We start from the raw sequence: 23251 nt of genomic DNA on the forward strand, positions 1-23251 counted from the left end.
TCAGCTCCTCACCATGGCCTGTGCTCTCTGTTTCAGGCTGAGAACAATGGGAAGCCCCTGCTGGTCCGTGAGGAGTCATCTCTTAATATCCCAGCTATTGCTGCTGCCCACGTTATTAAGAGATACGTTGCCCAGGCACCGGGTGAACTCTCCTTGGAGGTAAGCAGTTAAGGGCGTTCCTTGTTGTCCTGTACAGAAGAGTATAACATGTGAAGCTATCAGGAATATTCTCAGACACCTTCAGAATGTTTGGTGAGGTGAAGCCCAGCAGATGCGGTTCCAGGTTAGACTTGCACTGGGTTGGATGCAGGGAGGAGTTCAGCCATCTGTAAACTATGGCTCTATTTGGCATTGGAATCTTGTGATCCAAGAGCTACTGCCCAGTGTGGTAGCCTGGTCTCTGAGCAATGGCAGAGCAGTGTATGGAGTGTGCAGATCTGTTCAGGATCTGTTCCGCTGACTTATGCCTGCGGTTTAATTGGAGCTCTCCCTTTGGCAAAGAGCCTGCTGCTTCTGAGAACCATTTCATACTGAACAGCTGAATTCTGTATGTTGTGTATTGGAGTGACTCTTCTACTTGCACGTTCAGTTGTACGACTGCAAATGCCTGAAGAGCTGCACTGGTGCAATGGCTCTCAAGCTTGACGATATTGGGCAGTGCAGAAGAATGCAGTCATTTGAGCTGCGCTTTCCTCCCAGCCATGCTGAAGCTGGGATTGACGTTGCAATCTCTTGCAGGTGGGAGACCTCGTGTGCGTCATCGAGATGCCGCCTCAGGAGCTGAGCCCCCGCTGGAGAGGCAAGCACGGCTTTCAGGTAGGCCCAAGCTTCAGACGTGAGAGCGCAACTTCGGTCGAGGCAGGAATCTCAGCTTAGAGCTGCCCTGCCTGCACAGCATGGCTCCACATGGAAAATGGTTTCCTTGTGCTGGTGTCAGAGGACTTTCCCTTTTGCTGTGGGCTTAGGCCCGAGCTGAAAGTTGGTCTTTGTAGGAAACTGCCTCCTCAGTTAACTTAGAAAGAAGAGCCCTCACAGCGTGCATCAGGTCACGGCCACTGAACCGCACCTTTGGAAATGCAGCAGCTAGGACACGTGTTTCAGTGTCTCTGAGCACTTGTGCTTGCACCCATGCAGAAGGTGAAGTCAGCGTCTTTTAGGAAGTCGCTGCCTGTCAGCTGAGATGAGGCAGGGTAACAGAGCCTCTGCGCGCTTGCTGCTGCTGCTGGCTGCAGAACGCTGGGTAGCTCAGAGCTGGGGATGGCAGCTGCATCTCGGTCAGCAAGCAGAAAGTTCATAGGCTGTGCCAACTCAGATCTATCTGCATCAATCTATCATAATATATAGCTTCTGTATGAAGTCTTTCCCTTCGGGCACGCTTGAGATTTAGGGGTGCATAGCATACTTGTCCTTTCCCCGCTCCATACACAGTTTTATGGATATTTGCCTGCCAATTTGGAATAATTATTAATTTTAAGCAGGCCATTTTTTGGTTGGATTGTCTTACGGAGCATCCGGCAGGCACGTGATGAGGAAAAGGTGATGTTTGAACAGTTCAGGCCTGAGAAACGCTGCCTTCAGTATTGCACGTCTCTTCTTCCTCTTGTTACAGGTTGGATTTTTCCCTGGTGAGTGTGTGGAGCTCATTAACGGAAAAATCCCGGAGTCTCTCATCAATTCAGTGCCAAAGCCAGGTACGATGAGACATTTGATGGTGCAGGGAAGCAAAATGGAGTCTCTTTTGGGTGTGTTCCATATTTAATACCTCCCTTATCCTTTCCCCCTTATCCTCTGTGCTGATAATCCTTCCTGCATAGCACGGGGCGTATGGCTGGTGTTTTGTAGGCAGTGAGAATGAGGGAAGGCAAAGGCAGTTCTCTGGTGTCACGGAGTTGATCAGATCAATCTATGTCCGTGACAGGGGCGGCAGGCCTCTGCCCTCCCCCCCCACCCCGGTCCCACAAAAAAAGTGGGAAGGAAGGAAGGGAGGAAAAGAGCAGCGGCAACAATCTATGGAGGAAAACTTATTTTACTATAATATTGGAATACAAGATAACACAATATATACAATTTAATTGAAATTGAGATTAATAAATCAAACCAGATGAGAGAGAGAGTTCCCGGGACCGATTCAAACCTGAAAAGCTTGGAACGGCCAGGAAAGCACCCTCCAGCATCCACTGCAAGGCAGCAAGAGAGCGCCCCCCCCACCCGGAAGGGCCAGATCCCGTGACTGCTGTAATGTACAGGGATAGGTAGCTGGGATTGGGGCAGTGACACTTTAATGCCCCGTACACTACATGATGTTTTGATGTGGAATACTGAAATCCAAAAACAAGAAAAGCAAAAAACAAAAACATAAAACCATGACATTCCACCCCTTATTCTACATCGTTACATCATGCTTAAAATATTATACATATATACAAACAAACAAAAAATGATTAAAATGCATACATGGCTATATACATATACATAGAATTAGTAACTGCACTCCCCCGGCATCAAGTTTCCTTGTGGTACACATTGAACATCCCCATTCTTCTGCATTACCCACCAAGTGGATCCTGGTCCCTGGGCAAAAACTGTACCACGGAGAGGTTTGCCCTTTCCAGAAGCTGGAAGAACCCAAACTGCCTTTCCTAACATGTTCTTTACATGTACAACAGGGACTTTATCTCCCTCTACGGTATGTAGGGAACTGGATTGGTTGGGACCATCACGATTGATAGATCCTCTGGTATTGACTAACCAGGTGGCTTCTGCCAAATGCTTCTCCCAGTGCTTAAATGTTCCACCACCCAGTGCTTTTAGCATCGTTTTTAACAATCCATTGTATCGTTCAATTTTACCAGAGGCTGGTGCATGGTAGGGGATATGGTAAATCCACTCAATGCCATGATCTTTGGCCCAAGTATTTACAAGAGAATTTTTGAAATGAGTCCCATTATCTGACTCTATCCTTTCTGGGGTGCCATGTCGCCACAGGACTTGTTTCTCGAGACCCAGTATGGTGTTTCGGGCGGTAGCATGGGGTACTGCAAATGTTTCAAGCCACCCAGTGGTTGCCTCCACCATAGTAAGCACATAATGCTTACCATTGCGAGATCGTGGCAAGGTGATATAATCAACCTGCCATGCCTCCCCATATTTGTACTTTTGCCATCGCCCTTCCTCCCACAGAGGCTTCATCCTCTTGGCTTGTTTGATGATGGCACATGTTTCACAGTTATGAATAACCTGTGCAATGGCATCCATAGTTAAGTCCACCCCTCGGTCTCTAGCCCATTTGTATGTTGCATCTCTCCCTTGATGACCTGAGGTCTCATGGGCCCACCGAGCCAGAAATAATTCACCCTTGTTCTGCCAGTCCAGGTCTATTTGAGCCACCTCAATTCTGGCAGCTCGGTCTACTTGATGGTTATTTTGCTGTTCTTCAGTAGCCCGACTCTTGGGCACATGAGCATCTACATGGCGCACTTTTACAACCATAATTCTTTGTTCGGGCAGCAATGTCTTTCCACAGTTCAGCAGCCCAAATAGGTTTCCCCCTTCTTTGCCAGTTATTTTGCTCCCACTGCTGTAACCACCCCCATAAGGCATTCGCTACCATCCATGAGTCAGTGTAAAGATAGAGCATTGGCCACCTCTCCCTTTCAGCAACATCTAAGGCCAGTTGGACAGCCTTTACCTCTGCAAATTGGCTTGATTCTCCTTTCCCTTCAGTGGCCTCTGCAACTTGTCGTGTGGGGCTCCACACAGCAGATTTCCATCTGCGATGCTTTCCCACAATACGACACGATCCATCTGTGAACAGGGCATATTTCTTTTCATTCTCTGGTAGTTCATTGTATGGTGAGGCTTCTTTAGCACGTGATACTTCTTCTCCTGGTGGTGTTCCAAACTTTTTACCTTCAGGCCAGTCCATGATAACCTCTAGGATTCCTGGACGGCTGAGGTTCCCCATCCGTGCTCGTTGTGTAATCAGTGCAATCCACTTACTCCAAGTGGCATCAGTAGCATGATGGGTGGAGGGAACCTTTCCTTTAAACATCCAGTTCAGCACTGGCAGTCGAGGTGCCAGAACGAGCTGTGTTTCAGTACCGACTACTTCGGAAGCAGCCCGAACCCCCTCATAAGCGGCTAAGATCTCCTTTTCAGTTGGGGTGTAGTGCTCTTCAGACCCTCTGTACGCCCGACTCCAGAATCCCAGGGGTCGGCCTCGAGTCTCTCCTGAGGCTCTTTGCCACAAACTCCAAGTGGGACCGTTCTCTCCAGCAGCGGTATAGAGGATGTTCTTTATGCCCTGTCCCGTCCGTACTGGCCCTAGGGCCACGGCACGGGCTATCTCCTGTTTAATCTGTTCAAAAGCCTGCTGCTGCTCAGGGCCCCATGTAAACTCATTTCTCATTCGCGTCACATAATAAAGGGGGCTTACAGTGAGGCTGTAGTTTGGAACATGCATTCTCCAAAAGCCCACTGCACCCAGAAAAGATTGTGTCTCTCTTTTGCTAGTGGGTGGAGACATAGCAGTGATTTTGTCGATCACATCTGTCGGGATGTGACGACGGCCATCTTGCCACTTTATGCCTAGGAACTGAATCTCCTGGGCAGGTCTTTTCACTTTGCTTCGCTTAATAGCAAAACCAGCACTCAGAAGAATTTGGATCATTTGCTCTCCTTTTGTAAAGACTTCTTCTGCTGTATCGCCCCACACAATGATGTCATCAATGTACTGCAGGTGCTCAGGAGCACTGCCCTGTTCCAATACAGTTTGGATCAACCCATGGCAAATGGTCGGGCTGTGTTTCCACCCCTGGGGCAAACGGTTCCAGGTATACTGAATGCCCCTCCATGTGAAAGCAAACTGTGGCTTACATTCTTTGGCCAAAGGAATGGAAAAGAAGGCATTAGCAATGTCAATGGTGGCATACCATTTGGCCGCTTTTGACTCCAGTTCATACTGGAGTTCTAACATGTCCGGCACAGCAGCACTCAGAGGGGGTGTGACTTCATTCAGGCCACGGTAGTCCACCGTCAGTCTCCATTCTCCACTGGCTTTACGCACTGGCCATATGGGGCTGTTAAAAGGCGAGTGAGTTTTGCTGATCACTCCCTGGCTCTCTAGTTGACGAATTAACTTATGAATGGGGAGCAAAGAATCCCTGTTGGTGCGGTACTGCCGCCTATGCACCGTTTTTGTAGCAATCGGTACGTGTTGCTCTTTTACTCGCAGCAGCCCCACAACAGATGGATCTTCTGACAGGCCAGGCAAAACAGATAGCTGCTTAATGTTGTCTATGTCCACAGCAGCTATTCCAAAGGCCCATCGATACCCCTTAGGATCCTTGAAATGCCCCCTTCTGAGATAATCAATACCTAGTATACATGGAGCCCCTGGGCCCGTCACAATAGGATGTTTTTGCCAGTCCTTACCAGTGAGGCTTATCTCAGCCTCCAACACAGTCAATTCTTGAGAGCCCCCCGTCACTCCAGAAATATGGATTGATTCTGTCCCTTGGTGACTCGAGGGCATCAGAGTGCACTGTGCACCAGTGTCCACCAGTGCCTTATATTTCAGTGGTTCTGATGTGCCAGGCCATCGAATCCACACAGTCCAATATACTCTATTATCCCTTTCCCCCTCCTGACTGAGGGCAGGGCCCCTCTATTCATTACCTGTGGTAACTGGAGCAACTGCACTGATGGTTGATCTGCTTTGTAATTCTTTCACCCGGGCTCGTAGTACAGGAGTAGGCTGACCGTGCCACTTCCCCATGTCTTCTCCATGGTCACGCAGGTAATACCATAAGGCAATTCGCGGTGTATTACCCCTTACTTGAGCCGGAGAGCGTTTGCTTCTAACAGCTGAGATCTTTGACCGTGCACGTGAGAAGGAAGGTTCATCGTCTTTAGTTAGGTGGGCTCGCATCATCTCCTTCATCTCCTTGATTTCCTTCATTAGACTCTTTTGATTATCCTGATCTTCATCAAGCGTCTCTGATACTGCTACAGGTTTGTCGCGGTTAATCAGTTGAGAAACTTGCTCCGTCATTTTTGATATAGCAGCAACGGCAGCATGAATCGGGGACAGCAATTGTTCGTAGTTTTGAAGCGTAACAATTAATTCATAAACTAAGGGCGTTCTCTGTTGTTCGTTGAATCTGTCACACGCTGACATCAGTGTAGAGGCATATTTGTCCGGCGCTGTTGTCACGATTTTCTGCCATATCTCAGGCGTTGTCCTCACTCTTTCAGGGTCGCGGTTTTGGTGTGGGTCGTTAGGAACAAAGTCAGGGTCATACAACATTTCCACCACGCCTATTTCCCTCAAATACTGGATCCCCTTTTCAACTGTATCCCATTTTTTCATTGCAATCTTCAAGCCATTTTTGAAGGGATACTTTTCCTTCACGGCTGTTAACACTCGTTCCCAGAGGGAGGCAGCTTCATCCGAGCATCGACTAATTCCTCTATCAATAGCCGGATCTCTGGCAATGGCACCTAGTTGGCGAGCTTCATTACCATCCAGAGACAAGCTATGGGCCCCACTGTCCCAACAGCGAACCAACCAGGAAACAAGAGTTTCATTCGGGCGCCATGTAAACTCCTTTCTTGAACCTTGGATTTCAGTCATCTTTAGAGGCCGGCGAGTAGTAATAGAGACTTCCTCTTCATCACTCTCTTCTGCACGTCTCTTAGTTTTCCCTTTTGCCTTTCGCGATGGTGGTGGTCCTGAGGAGGGCCCCTCGCCTGGATCTTCTTCCACCTCCTCCTCCTCTTCTTCTCTTTTTCGTTCAAGACGCGAAGACACTCGTTTCCATTTCTTGCCCTCCACAGGAGCAACTGGTATTGTTACTGGTGTCTCCTGTGATTGATTAGATTTGACTTGGGGATTTTCCCCTTTAGCTTGAACCTCAGCTCGGAAACTCTCTCTCTCCAGAATGGTATTATATAGGGCACGGTAAGCACAAGCCAAACCCCAAATAAGTTGTACCTCCTTAGATTTATGTAAGCCGCATAGTCCCTGACTCAAATACTGGCTTAGTTTCTCAGGATCCCACAGGTGTTCAAGGGTAAAATCCCATGACACTGCAGGTCCCCATGCTTCTAAGACCTTTCCTAAACCTCTCCATATTCCCTGCCAATCATCATTCTCTAGTTTTGGAAGAGACTCCTTTCCCTTAATACGAATGCATAGGAATACATTCAGGAAAACTGATGACATGCACACCAACATGACTATTAATTCAGGATTCAAAAAACGTTTGACAAACCGAGAAGAAAAACCGGAGACTGGTCTGAACATCGTGTTGTTTGTAAAATTAGCTATTCCATTTGGGATGTAACTGTTTGTGAAATTAGCCATTCCATTTGGGATGTAGCTGTTTGTGAAATTAGCCATTCCTTCCGGGATGTAAATGTCAAAATTCAAATCATACCACATTGCAAGTAGGTGAAACATAGGTGTCTCCATCAGGGCCATTAGGTACCTATATACGGTTGCAATTCCAACACACGTAAGTGCAAGATGGATTATTGGCCAGTAGGTTGTGAGTAACACCATTGCTTTAAATCCTTTACACAGCGCCCCCACGATAACGAGTGGGTTCATCAGAGGTGCCTGCTAAAAAGGGGTTAATGAACTGAAGCTAACAAGAGCAGGGAAAAAAAAAAGAAAAAAAGGCACTACCCAGACTAAGTAGTGCTCAAAGTTTACAAATATCCCAGAACACTGGCAGTACGCCTAATCTTTCAAGGTCAGGTTTTCCAGCACAGAAACCTGAACTACTGATAATGCTCACTAACGAAGCTCTGTAAGAGCAGAGAGAAAAAGAGATTCGTTCTAACAGCTAAAAAGCAGTTCGAGCCCCACGTTGGGCGCCAAAATCTGTCACGGAGTTGATCAGATCAATCTATGTCCGTGACAGGGGCGGCAGGCCTCTGCCCTCCCCCCCCACCCCGGTCCCACAAAAAAATGGGAAGGAAGGAAGGGAGGAAAAGAGCAGCGGCAACAATCTATGGAGGAAAACTTATTTTACTATAATATTGGAATACAAGATAACACAATATATACAATTTAATTGAAATTGAGATTAATAAATCAAACCAGATGAGAGAGAGAGTTCCCGGGACCGATTCAAACCTGAAAAGCTTGGAACGGCCAGGAAAGCACCCTCCAGCATCCACTGCAAGGCAGCAAGAGAGCGCCCCCCCCACCCGGAAGGGCCAGATCCCGTGACTGCTGTAATGTACAGGGATAGGTAGCTGGGACTGGGGCAGTGACACTTTAATGGCCCGTACACTACATGATGTTTTGATGTGGAATACTGAAATCCAAAAACAAGTAAAGCAAAAAACAAAAACATAAAACCATGACATCCGGCAAGTCCGTACGAGGCTGAGAACAGCCAGCGTCCCTGGTGGACAGATAGAGGTCTGGTTGTGCTAGTGACACGCTTGATCAGAACGTGGCTTTTCAAGAGGGTCCTTAATGCCCAGGTTGAGCAAGCTAAGCAAGAGGAGTGCATTCAACTCCATCAGAACGTGCAGAGATTTGGCCCAGTCCTCCTGTGTTTTATGACTGGAGTTGGGGAAATCCTAGAATCCTTGTAGAATGGCTTGGCATGGAAGGGAGCTCGAGGATCATCAAGCTCCAAGCCCCCTTGCCTCAAGCTGGGCTGCCAACCAAGCTCCACGTTTAAAGTGGGACTGGACCAGGCTGCCCAGGGCCCCATCCAGTCTGGCCTTGGACTCATCCAGGGTTGGGGAAAATCCATTTTGGTACGCACTTGCTCATCATGTTCTTCCCGTTTTGAGGTGCTCTGTAGAACGTGTTGTGCTCGGCCTCGTCCAACGGAGCCAAACCTGAGATGAACTGGTTTCTTCCTTTTGTTGTGCAGTGCCAAAGAAGCGCGGCAAGCTCCTCACCTTCCTTCGTTCCGTGGTGAAGGCCCGCCCAAAGCAACGGAAAGAGCGGGAGGTGGAGAAGGAGAGGGTGTTTGGCCGTGACCTGGGAGAGCATCTTCTTCACTCTGGTCGTGATGGTAAGGGACAGCCCATTCCTGAGAGCTTCCCTGTTTGAGAACCTAACGATGAAAGGGAAATAGTATCTAGCAAGGGGCAGGTTGATACCAGTGGAGAAACGGGGAATGGGAGTTGATGGCTGAAAGATGAAGTGAGGCTAATGCTCCCAAGAGACAAGCACGTTTGTATTTGCTTCAGCCAAGCCCGGCTGGGCTTAGTGGATGGGATGTGACGGGAGCGCAGTCTGAGGCAGGACTTGACTAAGGAGCTCCAGTAACCGCCGGCACGTGTTCTTTAGTCCCCCAGGTCCTCCAGAGCTGCGCCGAGTTCATCGAGCAGCATGGCGTGGTGCAGGGGATATACCGCCTGTCCGGCGTGGCGTCCAACGTCCAGAGACTGCGGTAAGAGTGCTGCGACTGACAGACACAGCTGCCAGCAGGGGCACGTGCCCTGCTGCGGGCGTTCAGAGGCCTGCGGGCAATGCCTTAGCACAGACAAAAGGTCTCCTTTGGGAACATCCCATCCAGCACGGCTGACGTGGTGCTGGTGGCCGAGTGTTTGTGTTCTCCTGTACATTCAGGAAGCCCTTCCAACTCTTGATTGCATTGGGTGTGGCTTTTGACTTGCTTTCCTCTTTCTCAACCGCTTTCGTGTCCTTCTCTGCAGCCAGGAATTTGAGTCTGAGCAGGTTCCTGAGCTAACCGTCCGCGACGTTCACAGCGCGAGCTCCCTCTGCAAAATGTACTTCAGGGAGCTCCTGACCCCCCTGCTGACTGACCAGCTGTACGACAAGTTCTCGGTAAGCACCAGGCAACGCCTTTCCTTTCCCTCTTCGCTGGGCCTCTTGGGAGATGGCTGCAGCAGTGCCCCAGCTCTGAGGCCCTTCTTCTGTTAGCCCCATGGGGTTTACTCGCATGTCTTTGCCACATCCTGCATCATGCTGATGCCGCTTCTGGTGGCCCCAGGAGGTGGTTATTTCCATATTCACAGTGCTTGCGAGAATTCCTGTGTTGTTTGTTTGTTTGTTTGTTTTTTGCTATTCCCCAGCTATTTCTGGAACAGAAAGGGGATTAATAGCCAAGCGTACTTGGAGATGAATGCCCCCTGCGAGGAGCTGAGCTGCCCAACCAGGCTGTAAACCGGCCCGGTGCTTGGACTCCTTGGCCGTGGTGGCACCAGCTGCGTGCCGATGTGTTTGCCAGATGCCTCTGGGGAGGCCTAAAATCTTTCTCAGTGCTGACCAGCAGCGCGCTGTGCCCATGGTTCCCGACCCTGCGGCAGGTATCTCGCCTGATTTGTGTCTCAATCCCTTTCTGCCCTTTTCCAGGATGCTGTTGGTGCCACTACGGAGGAGGAGCGGCTGGTCAGAATGCGGGACACCATCCAGCAGCTGCCCGCTCCTCACTACAGGTCAGTGCTGCCCTCAGCCTGCTGAGCTCAGCCCTGGTGCACTTCAGAGGGCAATGGTGCGATTCCAGGCTTTGTCTCACGTGAGCAACACGATGCCTGGGTATGTTGAAGCGGTTGAAGGCTACACGGGTTTAATTTACAGGGTTAATTTATTGGGTCAGGTCCTGGGCACGGGGGCACGCTTGGTGCAGCTGATGGCTGTGGCTGTGCTGTGCTGGTGCTGGGTGCTGCAGCGTGGCACTTGGTCAAGTTGGATCTACTTCATCTTCAGCATCAGTAGCAGTAATAACAACTAGTGTGAATTGAGGTTTGCTTTGTGAGTGGCAGCACGGCATGCTGGCTGGTGCTGAACATTTGCCTCTCTTGTTTCCCAGGACCCTGGCGTATCTGATGAGACACTTGGCCTGTCTGTCTGCGAACAGCTCTGTCACCAACATGCACTCTAAGAACTTAGCCATTGTGTGGGCTCCAAACCTCCTAAGGTAAACTTCTTTTTCCATTTCAACAGAACGCTTTCATCTGTTCTCCAGTAGAATAAAGCAGTCCTCCCTTCTTCTGCACCACATGTGCTCTTCTCCTGTAAAATGTGCAGTGAGTGGCTGACAGCAGAGCAGGAGCCTGGACTGTTCTCCAACCCCACGTGGGCACAATTTCTAGCTGGGAATTGCTGCTCTCTTGTTTAGATGGGACTGGTGTGTCCTTGATCAGACAGGAGAACTTCTTCAGTGGCATCACTGATTGCCCACTGCGGAAGTCTCCGGAGCCCAGTTTGACAGCTTTGGGCTGCAACAGTTCAGACCTGGGGAAGCGATCTTGGCTGAATGACTTCTAAAACCTGCCTTTTCTACAGATCACAGCAGAGCGAGTCTGCCTGCGCCAGTGGGAGAGCTGCCTGCACGGAACTGCAGACGCAGTCGGCCGTGGTGGAATTCATCATCGACCACACAGACGTCCTCTTCTGCTCCACATCTGGACCTGACATGGCAGATGGAGCAGGTGAGTGTCTTCCTCCATTAGCTTTATCTTGGTCAGACACCTGGATCAAACGCAGGCTTTCTCCAACTCCTTTGAAATACACTTTTACTATCAAGGGGACAGCAGACTTCTGGGCTTAGATTGGAATCTGGCGTCCAGTTGCTGGATGCTGAGAATGTGCAAGCCCAAACTTGACCAGGAGAAAACTGTCACCGTCATTATTACGTTTTGCAAGCAGGTGAAACTTGATTAACGTGTGGCAGCGAAGCTTTCTCAGTTCCCTGCCCCCATTTTCTAGGGTTTTTGTTTGCCTGTTTCGATACAGGGACCCGCTCCTAATTATGACTGCGTCCTCTGCCATAGACACACCTCTGAGCACATGGTTATTTTGAGCTGCTCTTCTTCCAGTGGCTCGGTTAAGCAAGTCTAAGGAAAACACAGCAGCTCCCGGACCTGCGATGGCTGTGCTGCCGCTTTCTGATCCTGGCTCTCACCTGTGGTTTTCCCTTCCAGGGCACAGTTCTCTCTCAGGGCCCCAGTCTGTGCGAGCCTCTTCTCCTGCCACAGAGCTGCTCAGCCTGGAGGAGGCGCAGGCACGGAGGCAAGGCCACAGCAGCTCTCCTGTCACTGTGACACAGAGCAGGGACATGAAAGTGGAAAAAGGCCCCACAGCTGTACGGGAGAAATTCCACACCATCATCGACTTTCCATCTGAAAGGTAAAGAGGACTTTGTTTTCCAGTACCTTATCATCATTGTTTGGGTGGGTTTTTGTGGTTCCCCCCCCCCCCCCCCCCCATTATTTCTAGTGCCAAAGCTTGCTGAAACTCAGTTAAACTGATGGTGCCTGAAGTGTTGCAGTGAATCTCCACTCCCTTTGCACTGTGAGACAGAACTCACATTCAGTTGCCTACCGGGCTGAGTTTAGCCACACAAGGCTGGCATTCCCTCCTTGCTGGGCAGGCAGTCACGAGATGCATAAAGCCACGCTGACGTCTGTCCTGGCCTGTGCTGGCTGTACCTGGAAACGTTGGGGTTTTCCGGACTTCAGGGCCACGTGCCTGAATCCAATTCCGATTCTCCTCGAAGCAGAGCTGTTGGTCAGACCTGCTGGCACGAGAAACTAGACATGGCAGTGAGATGGGGCCAATGAGCTGTCAGTGTCAGAGTCAGAGATGCTTTTGGAGTTCCACGCACAACTCACACCATTCCCTGTTTCTTCTCTCCAGACCAAGTGCACCCAGCAGGATGAAGGAATCACCAGCTGGCTGTTGCTGTTCCTGCTTCAGCCTGGGAAAACCATCCTCCGTGGCCAAACGCCAACCGCAGCGCCGCCCCAGGGAGCCCTCAGAGACAGACATTGTAGTCCTGGCAGGTAAGGGTGCAAATCCTGCTTTCAACACCCTGCTTCTCAGCAACGTAGAATTCTTGCTGTCAGTGGGCTTGTATCTCCTTCTAGCGATCCAGCCCATACCTGACACCTTCAGTTCTCCCCTGATCAAGAACCACTTTTGTAATTCAACTTGTGAGAGTTGGACACCAACCCCTGTTCATTCTTTTCTAGGTGATTTGAGCTCTTGTCAACCCAGATGTGCCAGAGCAAGTAGCGAAGCTGGGCTGTGTGCTTCCACCAATGGAGAGCTCTTGGGAAGCACCAATGGCTGCGGTTCAGATGACAGCCTGCTGCATAACAACAGTGGCGGACACAAGGAGCTCATCCAAGTCCAAGCCCTCGTTTCTCCCAGCTCTGCTGAAGATGCTGACCTGAGCCTGTCACACACCACAGGCACCAGCCTGGACTGTGACCCAGTGCCTCTGCAGTGCAGCCCAGCCCAAGCACAGCCTGAGTGCCCTGACAGCAGCACCTCTGTGCAGGAGCAGGTCAGCAACAGCGAGGAGAAGCCGTGCCCCTTGGAGGGGGACTTAGAATCAGGCCTCCAGTCCCAGGCACCGTGCAGCGGCTCTGAGAGCCTTGAGCCGCTCTCTCCGTGACCTTTCCATCCAAGAGAGGACGATTCCCATCTTTACCTGAACCTCTCACGCCCTCCTGTCTTTTCCTTTAATAATAAAAGCACGCTTGTGCTCACTCAACGCCTTGACTGCCTGTGGAGTCTTCATTCCCAGGGACTGGGATGAATGCAACAAACAATGAGGCACCTCAGCTTGCAACGCTGAGGCTGTGGGGTGCACGAAGCAGAGCTTGGGGTTAGTTCCCGTTTTGTCTGGCTTTGGGGTGTCTGCAGCTCCCATTTGGTACGGTAGCAAATAATCTCTAGCATCCTGGATGCTGCTCGTGGTAACCCCATGCTTCCTGACGGTGGCGTTGTGATTCAGGGCTTTCGGATGCCTTGTGATGCCTTGGCTGCTCCCTAACACCTCTCTCCTCTGTCTGCATCCATTCCTTGCTCCCAACCTGTGAGCTGCCTGTGCAGATCATCTGCAACCCTGTCATCATCATGCTGCGGCAGGACGAGCTCACTCAGACCTGGCGTCTCATTGCTCAGCGTCAGCGCTGTCCTGCCCCTGGCAGCCTCTCATTGGTCAGCGGTAGCGCTGTCCCGCCCCTGGCAGCCTCTCATTGGTCGGCGGCACTGCTGTCCCATCCCCGCCAGCCTCTCATTGGTTAGCGGCAGCGCTGCTTCCTCCCCCGGGGTCTCCTTGATCCGCAGTAGCTCCTCCGGCTGCAATTGGCTGAGCCGCCGTGCACGGGAGCGGTCGTTGGGGGCCGGCTGTTGGAGGAGCGGCAGGGCTGTTGCTGTCCGGGCAGCAGCGAGATGGAAGCTGCAGCACAACAGGAGCGAGTGCTGAGGGCAGCTCCGCCAGAGATTTGTGGGAGAGCGGTCCTGGGACAGGGAGAGGAGCGTATTATTTTACATACATTATATATTTTATATTTTATTTTTGTTTTAACTAATTAAGTGCTGGAGAAAGTTTTGGAAAAGTTTCAGGTTGAAGAGGAGGTGAAGCTGTTTCAGTATGTAGATGATTTTCTGATTTGTGGAAAAGAGGAGTCTAAAGTAAGAGACTAAGTAAAACTCTGAATTTCTTGGGAATAGGGGCTAGGGCTGTTTGAACTGTATTATTTTGTGAATAGAAGAATATGTACAAGAAACAAAGATTGTACCTCCAACTATCACAGGGAGAACGCAACATATTAAAATGGACAAAAGAGGGAAAAGAATTAGTAGAAGTATTGAAACAGGACTTAATCACAGCACCTGTGTTAGAACTGCCTGCCTTAAAGGAACCATTTCACCTTTTGATAACTGTCAGTGAAAGAGCTGTTTTAGGCATTCTAACACAAGAATAGGGAGACAAAAGAAAACCTATTCATAGTTGTTCAAGGTATTAGACCCTGTATCTCAGGGTTGGCCTGAACGTGTGGCTGTGTCCAGGTGGTATCAGCAACTGCCTTACTGGTAGAAGAGAGTGTGCGTGTACACTTTGGGAGTGTAAGGAGCAAGTTGTTGACAATACGTGTTCCCCCCCTACCCTTCCATGAAGAGATTGCTCCACATTTTGAGGCATGACGGTTACAAAAAAAAAAATAAAAAAATAGAGCAGGAATCTGCTCCTCAATCTCTTAAAAAAGCATAGTGCCAAACTCTCCCCCGTGGAGATGAAATGGGCGTGGAATAATTGGTCCAACTTAGAGGGAGTCATGGGTCATATTAAATTCCCTCCATAATCAAATTTGTATGGGGGAGGAAAAGGGAATATCAATCATTTGTGCAGTTCCAGGAGCTGCTCTTAGTGCTGCCATAGAGATCCGCAATGAACAGCACATGGTAGAAACCCAAATTATAAAGTCCTTGCAGGAATTGGTGACATACCTGCAGTACCAAGTAGAAGATCTTAGGGGACAGAAAAAGAAGAACATTCAAAAGGCCTCCCTCAGCAAGCCCTTAGAGAACAGTTGGTAAATGACAGGGAGATAGATGCTAGATCCCCAAGTAGTGACTTTCCTCCAGGAGAAAATCTTGAGGATGTGAGAGCCCAAAAAGACAAGTTGGGAAACCTGTGATCCTTCTCTGCCTTTAGATAGAAACTGGGCGTGCATGGGAAGAGACTGGCAGTGGGTATTCTGATGTTCATACTGACGAGGTTCCCTGTTTGCTACGGAGCCGGCCAAAGTAAGGAAGGATTTTGGTGACACCCTTAGGAAATCAGTATGTGTGGAAAGTGCCATTAACAGAGGGAGGTCAGATCTTGCTGACTGAAAAGGAATCAGAGGGTTATTGAGGACCTGGAATATTTTTCACCACGGGCAACCACTGCCAGTGGTCCCTTACTCCAAGCGCTGCTTATTGGGATGATTACTCCCCAGGACAACTGCTGTTGATTGATTTGCCCCACCGTGGTCCTGTCCCTTTAACCCTCAGGGAGACTCTTCACAAATACTTGTGGAAGCCTCAATATGATCAGGAGGAACTGTACAAAATTAACCGTCTGGATTTCACCTCCCTTCTAACTTTGGTTCATTTAGGACCAGGAAGTCTTATTTCTGTTTTGTTTTCTTTTCCAGTTTTGCTTCTTCTAACCTTGGCTCCTTTGGAACCAGGAAGTTCTCTCTTGTTTTCCAGATGCTAACGAATGCTGATACGGTTGTTGTAGCTCACATGTTCCCTTCTCACTCTGCTCCTTTCTCTGGGATCCCCGTGGTATCATTGGTGTTACTGTTTTGGACAGGAATCTTCTTCAGATTAATTTTTGTAATTGCTTATGATGACCTTAACACAGTCACTGGCTGGTCACGGTCCCATGCCCATATTGGCAGTACTGGGCATTTAGTTAGTTTTACTTATGATCCTGTCACTAACTCTCCCGCAGCTTTTGTCCTAATACACAATGCTTCGGTACATACCATACACTTAATCATTGTGCTGGGACTGAATCACAATGGAGTTTTTTTGTTTATTTTTTTTCCCTGCAGAGGAGAAAGAATCACAAATGCTTGTGGAGAAAAAAGACTCAGGGATTTCTTCTTTCTTGCTAGCAGATCTTGATGCTCTCCTCTTCCTGCCAGTGGGCTGCGTGTCATGCCATAGTCCTGCAGTCTCCAGAAGTGACCCCACGTGCTACCAAAACAGATCACAGACCTGGATTCAGGCGTTCCTCGTTCTCCCACTGCACGAGCTGTCATGGAGCAGCATGTGATCTCTGAAGTTGCTCCCACACCTGCAGTTGTTCTTTGGGCTCGGCATCAGTTGTCTCTTGCACTCACGTGGCTTTCACCTGGTATTCTTTCTTTTCCCCCATCTTTAGGGCTCCCAAGTACTGCTGTGATGTCTGTGCCTTCTGTCGCTCCCACCAAACATGGGTTTGTTCTTTTTAGGTTCAATTTCATTTCTTGACATTATGCAATGTTTCTCATTTTTCTTGTGTTTCATGTTGCCAATCTACGCCTAGTTGGAGCTACAGCGAGCCCAAATGCTGACTGCTCTGCTTTGACCAAGTGAGATGCAAAAAGAAGAGGTAGGTTGCAAAACAGGCTTCTAGTGCGTGCCATGTAAGACTTGGGGTATCCAGAGTTAACTTCTTGTCTTTCTCCTTTTCCAGTTCCCTTTGATTTTTTCCCCCTTTTTTATAATTTATTTTCATTTCCTAATCCACTTTCTAATTCTACTTCTTTTCTTTTTTCCAATTCCTTTTCCAATTCCTTTTCCGAATAGTTTTCTGCTTCATTTTTTTCTTTTTACCTTTTTCTTTTCTCTCCTTGTTCTTTTATTTCCTTTTCTTTCTCCTTCTAATTTGTTTTCTTAAGACTTTTTCAAATTCTTTTTTGTTTTGAATTTTTTCTATTTCTTTCTAATTCTTTCTTTTTCTTTTGATAATTCTGTTTCCAATTGTTTTTCTTTTTCATGTTCCTTTTCTTAGTCATATTCCTTTCCGTTTTTTATTTTCTTCAACATATTCCAATTCTCATTCCAATTCTTTTTCCTTTATTAATTATTTTTCCATTCCCTTTTCTAAATCTTTCTCTCTTTCTAAATCTGTTTCTTCTTTCCTGTTTCTAATTGTGAGAATCCTTTGTTTTTTGGCTCAAAGCTTGCTTCCTGAGGTTTTTCTTGTGATAAGACTCTCAATGATTTGTTAAGGAGGCAAGTGATGGGTGCTAACCGTGTGACAATCGACATCACTTTGGGAACATTTGAGAGCCCCTTCCTCCAGAGCTGCTTGCCTCCAGAATAGAGTGCTCAGGAGTGTTCACTGGCAGAAGATCTGGCCTGTGACTAAACAGCTCCAGCTTGGTATGGGAAAACTGGGGAATGATACCATCGTGTTCTGTGAAAAACAAGATGCAGATGGGCATCCCTGCTCCCTCTTGTCTGCTGGCAAGGCCCAGAAGATGGGAACAGAGGAGTTTCTGCTGAGATCCCAGAGCCAGAAGCTGCCGCTCCAAGGAGAGCTGACTCAACCACATTGGATTTGAGCTGTCACTCCAAAGACAGCTGACTCGACCACTTTGAAACTATTGAAAAGGGGCCGTCATCGCCATGGTCATGGCCGTCGTTCTCATCATTCTCCTCATCGTCAACAGAACAATGCCTGACGACCCACCACTACTGAAGATCAAAGACTGAATTACAAACCACGCTGGATCCATGGTGGTGACTGTCTCCCTCTTACTTCCTGTAAAGACTCCTTGCTTCTTCTTTCCTATCTTTCCTATCGCCCTCCTTCCCTTCCCCATTACCCTAATTCATAATAGCATCCGTCCTCCCCTTCCCCATTTCCCTAATTACGATTTGTAATAAATTGGTCGGACCAACATTTGAACCATTGTTTCTTAATCTCACGCTGGGTATATAGATAATAAAAGAACCTCCTCTCCCTCCTATAAATTGGAGCAAGACACTAATCTGCTTTGTTTTTCTAATTTTTTTTCCTAATTCTTTTCCTATTTCTTTTTCCTGTTGCAAGTCTTTCTTTTCATTGCAAGTCTTTTTCCTTTTTCTATTTCATTTTTTTTCTTTTTTGAATCCCAATTCTTTTTCAAGTTGTAGTTCTTGTGTTCTCTTTCTGGATCATTTTCTATTTTTTTTTTCCTAATTCTTTGTCTAATTCGAACTATTTGTCTAATTCTTTTTCTATTTTTTTCTTTTTCCAATTCCTTTTTGTTTCCTTTTTCCATTTCTCATTCTAATTTTAATTCTTCTTCTTTTTTTTAAAAAAAATATATATATACTTTTTGGTCTTTCTAATACTTTTGTTTTCTAATTTTCTTTTTCCTTTTCTAATGATTTCTCCAATTCTTTTTCTAATTCTTTTTCTGCTCCTTGTTTTTCTTTTTCTAATTCTAATTCTTTTTCCAAGCCTTTTTTGTGGTCCTTTTCCCAGTCTAAGTCTTTCTTTTTTCTATTTCAATTTTTTTCTAACTCCAACTCTTTTTCTAATTGTAGTACTTTTTCTTTTCCCTGTTGAACATCTTTTCCCTGTTCCATGTCCTTTTCATTTTTCTGTTTCAGTTTTTTCTTTTACATTTTCCAATTTTTTCTAATTTTTTTAAATTAATTTTCTAATTCATTTTCTATTTTTTTCTGTTCTTTTTGATTGTTTCTTTTTTTTTTCAGATTCTAAATATTTTTCTACTTTTCATTGTAAAACTTGATATCTTTCTATTTTTTCTTTATATTTTTCCTTTTTCTAATTCATTTTATTTTTCTCAATCTTTTTCCACCTCTTTTTCTGTTTCCAGGTTTTTCTTTTTGCAGTTTTTTCCTTTTCCAATTATCGTTCTAATTCTTCTCCTTTTTCTTTATCCATTGGTTTTTCTTTTCTAATTCCTTTTCATATCCATTCTCTTGCTCTAGTGCTTTTGTTTCCTTTCTCTTCTTTTTCATTTTCCAATTCTTTTTCCAGGTCTGTTTCCATTTCCAGTTCTCTTTCCAATTTTTCATCTATTTTTTTCCATTTTTTCTTTTCTCAATTCCTTTTTATACAATTCCTTTTCTTTTTCCAATTCCTTTTCTTTTCATCTTCTTTTCCATATTCTTGTTTTTCCTCTCTCTAATTATTTTTCTAATTCTTCTTCTATTTTTTCTAATTATTCTCTTTTTTCTTATTATTTTTCATTGTTCTATTTCTAATTCTTTTTCTAGACTTTTTTTCTCACTTTTTCATTTTCCTTTATTTTTTCACTTTTTTTTGTCTTTCTAGTTCCTTTTCCAATTCCTTTTCTAATATTTTTTTCTAATTCTTTCTCATTTCCCATTTTTTTCAGTTCCTTATCTTTTTCTTTTTCCAATTCTCATTCTAATCCTAATTTGTCTTCGTTTTTTCTTTTTCTAATTGTTTTTCTCTTTCATTTTCTAATTCTAATTATTTTCTTTCTTTTCTATTTCGAATTATTTTTATAATATTTTCTTCGCCTTTTTCTTCTCCCCTTTTCTTGTTTTTCTGTTTCTTACTCTTTTTGTCTTATTTCCTAATTCTTTTTCTAATTCTTTGTCATATTCTTTTGATTTTTTTCCTTTTCTAATATTTTTTTCCCTAATTGGTTTTCTTTTTCCTTTTTATTTTTGTTATTCTTTTTCTAATTCCAGTTCTTTTTCCTCTGCCTTTTCCAATTCTTCTATTTCCAATTCGTTTTCTATTTATTTTCCCAATTCCAATTATTTTGTCTTTTCCTCACCTTTTTCCTGTCCTCATTGTATTTCAAATTCTTTTTTCTATTTCTAATAATGTTCCTTTTAATAATTCTAGCTATTTCTTTTTCTTTCTTTTTCTACATCTTTCTTTTCTCCTTTCCTTTTCCTTTTTTTCATTTTTATTCCCTTTTTTTGTTTCCGTTTTCCTTTTTTTTTTTTTTTTCCATTTTACTTTTCCTTTTTTCTTTTCATTTTCATCTTCTGTGAACCTGAAGTGCTCAGGCAATGAGAAACCAGGGGAGGAGAAGATAAGAGTTGGATAATAGATCATAAGCGATGTCCCACTGATTCAGATTTCAGTGTTCCTGAAGAAAATACTACCAGTCTACAAGAGCCTTATCCAGCTGGGCTGCATTGCCAGATAACAAACCTGAATAAACCAAAGGACGCACGATGTTGTGGGTTTTCACTTGGGTTCCTTGTACTGTCCATGCGGATTCACAGTATTTTTGTACAGGCTTGTGGATCTTCACTGGGCTTTGCAGAAGTCCACCCTGGTTCACTGAAGACTTTGCAGGATCACTGGTCTTCACTGAGATTCCATGAAGTTCACGTGGTTTTGTAAGATTTTGCACAGCTTTGCTTCTGTTCACACTGGTTTCCCATATCTCCGCTTTGGTTCAGTCAAGTCTGCACAATTTTGCTGGCCTTTGCTGCGTTAAAGTTTCACTCCTTTACTTAGTCCCTGACAGTTTGCAGGTGGTATCTCAAATTCTCAGTCATCTAGTGCTGCTGCCACTTCCCCCACCTTTCCGGAGTATGAGCTTGCAATTAAATATCATCTACACATGGATACACATCCTAAGGCAGTGAAACTCTGTCAAAGTTCACTGAGGTGGCTTGAGCAATAGTGGGAGAATGTGTACACCCCTGTGGGAGTCAGCTAAAGGTATATCATATCCTCTCCTGTGTGAAAGCAGACTTTTCTTTATCCTCTTCCTGCAAGGAAACTGTTGTCATGGTTCTATGTTTTCTGTTTGTTTGTTTTTATTTTGGGTTTCAGTATTCCACATCAAAACATCATGTCGTGTACGGGGTATTAAAGTGTTAATGCCCAATCCCAGGTACCTATCCCTGTACATTACAGAAGTCACGGGATCTGGCCCTTCCAGGTGGGGGGGGGCGCTCTCTTGCTGCCTGGCAGTGGGTGCTGGAGGTGCTTTCCTAGCCGTTACAAGCTTTTCAGGTTTGAATCGGTCCCAGGAACTCTCTCTCTCATCTTGTCTGATTTATTAATCTCAATTTCAATTAAATTGTATATACTGTGTTATCTCGTATTCCAATATTATAGTAAAATAGGTTTTCCTCCATAGATTGTTGCCGCTGCTTTTTTTTTCCTCCCTTCCTTCCTTCCCATTTTTTGTGGGACTGGGGTGGGGGGGGGGAGGGCAGAGGCCTGTCGCCCCTGTCACGGACATAGATTGATCTAGTCAACTCCGTGACAACTGTAAAGAGCAACTGCCATCCAAATAAGCTCCAAAGCCCATTTCACGTCATACTCCAGACCCAAACCATCAATATTTCACAGCAAACTCCAGGTTCACGTCCTTGCTAATTCACCCCAAACTGAGTTCCCAAAACCTCATTATTTCATTCCAAATGTCAGCACCAACACTCCCTGATGTCACCCCCCAGGGATGCTCCAGCATCAATCCCCCAGCATTACTCCTTCACATCACCCCCTTTCATCCCAACATCACCCACCAGTGCCAACCCAACAATGTCACCCTGGAGTCACTTCCTGATGTCACCCCTCACCGTCACCACAATATCCACCCTCAGCATCACTCCAACATTGTCATTCCCCAGTGTCACCCCAACGCTCTCACCCCAGGATCAGTCATTCATGTTAAATCCTTGTGGTACTCCAACATCACTCCCAATGATGTCACCCTATCGTGCTACTCCCTGACATCTATCCTATTGATACCCCAACATCACTCCAACATAACCAGTGTCACTCTAAAATTTTAGATGATTCCATTAAGTGGGAAGCAGAATCTCCCTAAGCAAGTATGCTATTACTATCTGACCCTTGAGAGATGGCAAGCCACCGAAAAGGAGAGAGAAGGAACATGCCAGCAGTGGATTTGACCAGCATCACTAGCAGGGCATCCCCTGCTTCAAAGCACACTTCCACTCTTTCTCCCACTTTCATTCTCCCCAGGGTCTGTAGGGTTTGTTCCACTTGCATGCTGTACCCATATGGCCAGTGCGTGATACAGAGCTCTACAGTCAAAGAATTTTAAGATGCTATAATCACAAAATGAACAAGACAGTTAGGCAAAGCAGACTATGACAACAAAAGAGAATAAATAGAAGGCTTACCCCTATCCTGGGCTCACTCACAAAACTCCAGCAGAGCAGATCTCCAGCAAAGATCCTTCCCTCCTGGCAGCCAGCTCTTAAATAGCTCTAGGAGGGGGCAGCCAGGCTCCACCCCCTTCTGGCAGCACAGGTGAATTGAATTGCCTTCACCTGTGCTCCTCTGGCTGCCTCATGGCTCGCCTCAGGTGATCAATCAGAGGTTCAGGCCATGACTCAGCAGTTCCCATACAAGAGCCCAGCTGGAACATCAGCTTGCAAAACAAGTCTTCGCAAGAATTGCCTTCACCTGTGCTCCTCTGGCTGCCTCATGGCTCGCCTCAGGTGATCAATCAGAGGTTCAGGCCATGACTCAGCAGTTCCCATACAAGAGCCCAGCTGGAACATCAGCTTGCAAAACAAGTCTTCGCAAGAACAAGACCAAATACCAAGGACAGCTCTCTCTACAAAACATTTGCAGCCACAGCCACAAATATCAACTCCCTTAAAACTGCCAAAATACCTTATTCAATTCCAGGATCATTCTTCAGTCAGGGGCCGTTAGGTCCCCAATATAACACCCCAACAACGTCACCATCCAGCGTTCACTCCCTGATGTCACCCACCCTTCCTCCCCCAAAAGCCCCAACATAACCCATGCCACTAAAATGACACTTCAGAATCACTCTCCAGTGTCACCCCAATGTCACTCCCAGAGTCGTGCCAACAATGTCACCCCCCAGCATCACACTAAGTCACCCCAGTGTCTCCATCGAGTATCTCTCTCTTTCTGAATTCCCCCCCCTCCCCTACCCCCCACCCGCAATACCCCAGCATCACCCCCCAGCGTCACTCTCCAGGCTCAGTCCACAACTTCACCCCAGTGTC

At 46.6% G+C, this 23251-nt stretch overlaps 2 protein-coding genes and 2 long non-coding RNA genes across 4 annotated transcripts in view; 3 read left to right on the forward strand and 1 right to left on the reverse strand.

Annotated features, from left to right (window-relative positions):
- Positions 1-13400, forward strand: part of LOC128074151 (rho GTPase-activating protein 32-like) — a 32818-nt gene extending 19418 nt beyond the window's left edge. The window contains exons 9-11 of the mRNA XM_052669746.1: positions 11923-12127; positions 12638-12783; positions 12973-13400. Of these exons, the coding sequence (XP_052525706.1) occupies positions 11923-12127; positions 12638-12783; positions 12973-13400 (779 nt within the window). The remainder of the gene's footprint in view (positions 1-11922; positions 12128-12637; positions 12784-12972) is intronic.
- Positions 41-9963, forward strand: LOC128074144 (rho GTPase-activating protein 32-like). The gene is made up of 6 exons (XM_052669741.1): positions 41-159; positions 739-816; positions 1610-1691; positions 8901-9044; positions 9323-9425; positions 9691-9963. Exons 2-6 carry the CDS (start codon positions 766-768, stop codon positions 9917-9919), a joined length of 609 nt encoding a protein of 202 aa, XP_052525701.1. The 5' UTR covers positions 41-159; positions 739-765; the 3' UTR covers positions 9920-9963.
- A 3191-nt stretch (positions 13401-16591) lies between the features above and the next one.
- LOC128074154 (uncharacterized) lies at positions 16592-18188 on the forward strand. Its single transcript, XR_008203007.1, has 2 exons — positions 16592-16646; positions 16818-18188. It is a non-coding gene; the product is annotated as an uncharacterized LOC128074154 (long non-coding RNA).
- A 2085-nt stretch (positions 18189-20273) lies between these two features.
- LOC128074155 (uncharacterized) lies at positions 20274-22426 on the reverse strand. The gene is made up of 3 exons (XR_008203008.1): positions 22405-22426; positions 22093-22312; positions 20274-21009 (listed from the first exon to the last, which is right to left on the reverse strand). It is a non-coding gene; the product is annotated as an uncharacterized LOC128074155 (long non-coding RNA).
- Positions 22427-23251: the final 825 nt, after the last annotated feature.

This window comes from Tympanuchus pallidicinctus, unplaced genomic scaffold (assembly GCF_026119805.1).
Source record: "Tympanuchus pallidicinctus isolate F22 unplaced genomic scaffold, pur_lepc_1.0 scaffold80, whole genome shotgun sequence".
NCBI lineage: Eukaryota > Metazoa > Chordata > Aves > Galliformes > Phasianidae > Tympanuchus > Tympanuchus pallidicinctus.